The 2,867-nt window shown below is 37.4% G+C and overlaps 1 protein-coding gene across 1 annotated transcript; it reads right to left on the bottom strand.

The window, feature by feature from the left end:
* Positions 1 to 329: 329 nt before the first annotated feature.
* Positions 330 to 2,609, bottom strand: LOC145011643 (putative aldehyde oxidase Art an 7). The gene is made up of 3 exons (XM_078970380.1): positions 2,190 to 2,609; positions 1,922 to 2,085; positions 330 to 1,821 (listed from the first exon to the last, which is right to left on the bottom strand). Exons 1-3 carry the CDS (start codon positions 2,583 to 2,585, stop codon positions 627 to 629), a joined length of 1,755 nt encoding a protein of 584 aa, XP_078826506.1. The 5' UTR covers positions 2,586 to 2,609; the 3' UTR covers positions 330 to 626.
* Between the last annotated feature and the right edge of the window lie 258 nt (positions 2,610 to 2,867).

Below are 2,867 nucleotides of genomic sequence, written 5' to 3'. Positions count from 1 at the left end.
TATATACTAAAAATTAATTTTACATATTTATTTGAATCAACGATTATAATTTCATATAATTAATAAAAACATCTTTTAATTAATAATTTATTTAAAATAATTGATTAATAATTTTGAGCTTAATTAATTTTATAACTGTGGTTCCCACGGGTCATAAACTATTATATATATATATATATATATATATATATATATATATATATATATATATATATATATATATATATATATATATATATATATATATATATATCAACAAACCTAAAACAAATTGCAGAAAAATAACAAATCTACAATATTAATAGCGAAATTACTAAACTGACATCATGAACAACTAACTCTGACAAACTATGAAACGCACATGATAGACATGTTAATTACAAGTAGCTTGATTAACAACACATATTTACATCATACACCAATATTCATTGATCACCACCACAAGTAATCAATTTCTAACTAGAATCGTCAATACAACTCCTGATCAAGCTTTAACAACTAATATTAAGTCACTGTGGTTCATGGTATAGACGATTCGTTTATAACTTAAACTTCTAAGGAAAAATATGTAGGAAGAGCTCAAGAAAAAGTTACATAATTGCAAGAAAACAAAATAATGATCTCTACTAGTCAATGTGGACCCAAATACCGTGTCCAGGAACTCCAAGACGATTGACAAACATCATATAGTACCCAGGAGGCGCAATCTTTCCACATGGTGGCGCAAGTGCAGTGATCACATTATTGTTAATCTCCTTTATCGTTGGAACGATCAACCTCTGATTTTGAGAGAAACCATGAGTGGTAAACGGTGGGTATATCAAGGTTATCTTAGCCTCACCTGGCTGCAATACTATGTTACTTTTAAATTGAACTGTAATCTTAAAGGGTGCTCTATACTTTAAGACCTTATCAGTAGTGGGTTCGACGATTGTGGGCCTATCTTTGTCAAGTGCACGATCTAAGTAATGTGGGGAGAATTTCTCGACCCTCAACTCCGTAGGGAATGGGACATTGAATGTGTAGAATTGATTCGGGTTGCTGCCGGCGACCAAGATCCTGGTGTCCGGCAACAACGCTGAGGTGGAATGATACATCCTGGCGATATTCGTAGGTTTCATTTCCTTAAACCTTTTACCCATACGCTTAAATGGAGTATATAAAACCGGAGCAAAGTTAGGATCAATGGCATCATCCCATGCAGCAGTACCCTTTTTAGCGCCATTAATCATGAGGAGATCGCCTGTGGGAAGGTGTAGAAGGTCGCCCATGACCCTCGGTGTCGGCATATTTTGTTCGTTCTCCCATTTTGCACCTTTATTCATGGGATGAATTCTATGACAATCTTGTAACGCAGGTACAAACACCTTGTCTTTGACATGCTTTGCATCAACCATTTCAAATGCGGTGTGCTTGTTGCCACCACAAACAACGACCTCAACGTTTAGAGGAAATAAGTTATCTGGACCTAGCTTGAGTGGAAGTAGAGCAGACATGCCAGAAGCAGGGTAGTTGCGAGCACCACCTGGAAGAATTGGATGCTCTACAAAAATCTGTCCTGTGCGAGGATTTAAGTTCATGGACCTGTCATTGGCGAAGAGGAATATATTTCCGTCTGGAAGTAAGTAAACAAACGGGTATAAGTTGTTCTCGATGAATCTATTTGGCCCCTTCGGGGGTGTGCATGTTTCTTTAAGAAATGGGAAGTCGATTTTCTTAGGTTGGAAGTTAAGTGATGGTGGCACCACCTCAATGCTGAAGGCGTCCCGACCCCCCACCAATACTGCGCTTCCATCTTCCAAAACCTGGTTAGATGCATACCTGTGATTGATTCCATTCCATTTCATTATTCAACGTGAATATACATTTTATAGATCAAGAATGTGTAAAGTATAAACAATCGGTAATCTTTTGTACATACCATCGATAATCAGCAAGCACATTTCTCCTTTCGATGAAGTTTGCTTTCAGATCATCTTTAGGGAGCATTCTTACAGCTTTGACACCGGTAAAGGTACCTCCGGTAGCCACTAGATTACCATTAGGCCATAAATTCCCCGACGAACACCATGGTTCACCTGACAACTGTAATAGACATGATGCATGCAAACTGCTCAATTATAAATTTCAGATATAGACGCCTAGACGGGTTATTAATTAATTAAACAAATGGAATTATAGAAACATACCACAATGGTTCTACTAGTTCCGGTTTTCCAGTTGTATGCAAGAGCGTGGGCAAAGCAATCAGGCTTGTTGTTCATATCCGGGTTAAGCGGGCAGTTTCCTGGGGGTTCCAATTTTCGAGCAGATGGCCCAAGTGACGTCGTATCAAACCAAACGACCTGATCGTTAGGCATCAACTGGAGTTGCATGGCACCCACACCAACGTTTGGATTATCGAGTACCCATTCTCCCCTGAATTTGGTGGAGATTTCTGGCATTGTGTAATCGGCTCCACCATCTTTGACACGTTTGTTACGGTGTGCGCCACCAGCTAGGCGGTCTCGGCGGCCGGCAAATCCAGAAAATATAAAAAATTGAAGAAGGAAGAGGAGAACGTATGTTTTGAATAATGAATACATTATTGGAGCGTTTTAGCTTTTACATTATCATCATTTCATATCCTTTATACTTGAATTATCTAAAATATTTGTGGTTATAATGAGAATCTTGACTAATTACAACCGTTACTAAGTATAGCTTAAGGACATTATTAAAGGAAACAAATTGTTGTTGAACGCCATTTCCTTTGAACCATGAGTTCTATATTTTTTTTTTCCAAAATTTATTGCAACTGTCCATCAAAGATACATAATTTTAGTTTCGTAATGGGTTTATAATCAAGCATTCGGTTGATAAAAAAG

The sequence above is a fragment of the Lactuca saligna genome, chromosome 8, assembly GCF_052625555.1.
Source record: "Lactuca saligna cultivar CGN05327 chromosome 8, ASM5262555v1, whole genome shotgun sequence".
In the NCBI taxonomy this organism is placed as follows: domain Eukaryota; kingdom Viridiplantae; phylum Streptophyta; class Magnoliopsida; order Asterales; family Asteraceae; genus Lactuca; species Lactuca saligna.
Note: the sequence above shows the minus strand (reverse complement) of the source record. Positions and strands in the feature narration are given on the sequence as shown.

Bases quoted from the DNA above. Each gene is read 5' to 3' on its own strand.
- LOC145011643 (XM_078970380.1), bottom strand. From the start codon at position 2,585: ATGTATTCATTATTCAAAACATACGTTCTCCTCTTCCTTCTTCAATTT. The intron at 2,086-2,189 runs GTATGTTTCTAT...TGTCTATTACAG, and splicing joins GAACTAGTAGAACCATTGTG to TTGTCAGGTGAACCATGGTG. The intron at 1,822-1,921 runs GTATGTACAAAA...AATCAATCACAG, and splicing joins GTGCTTGCTGATTATCGATG to GTATGCATCTAACCAGGTTT.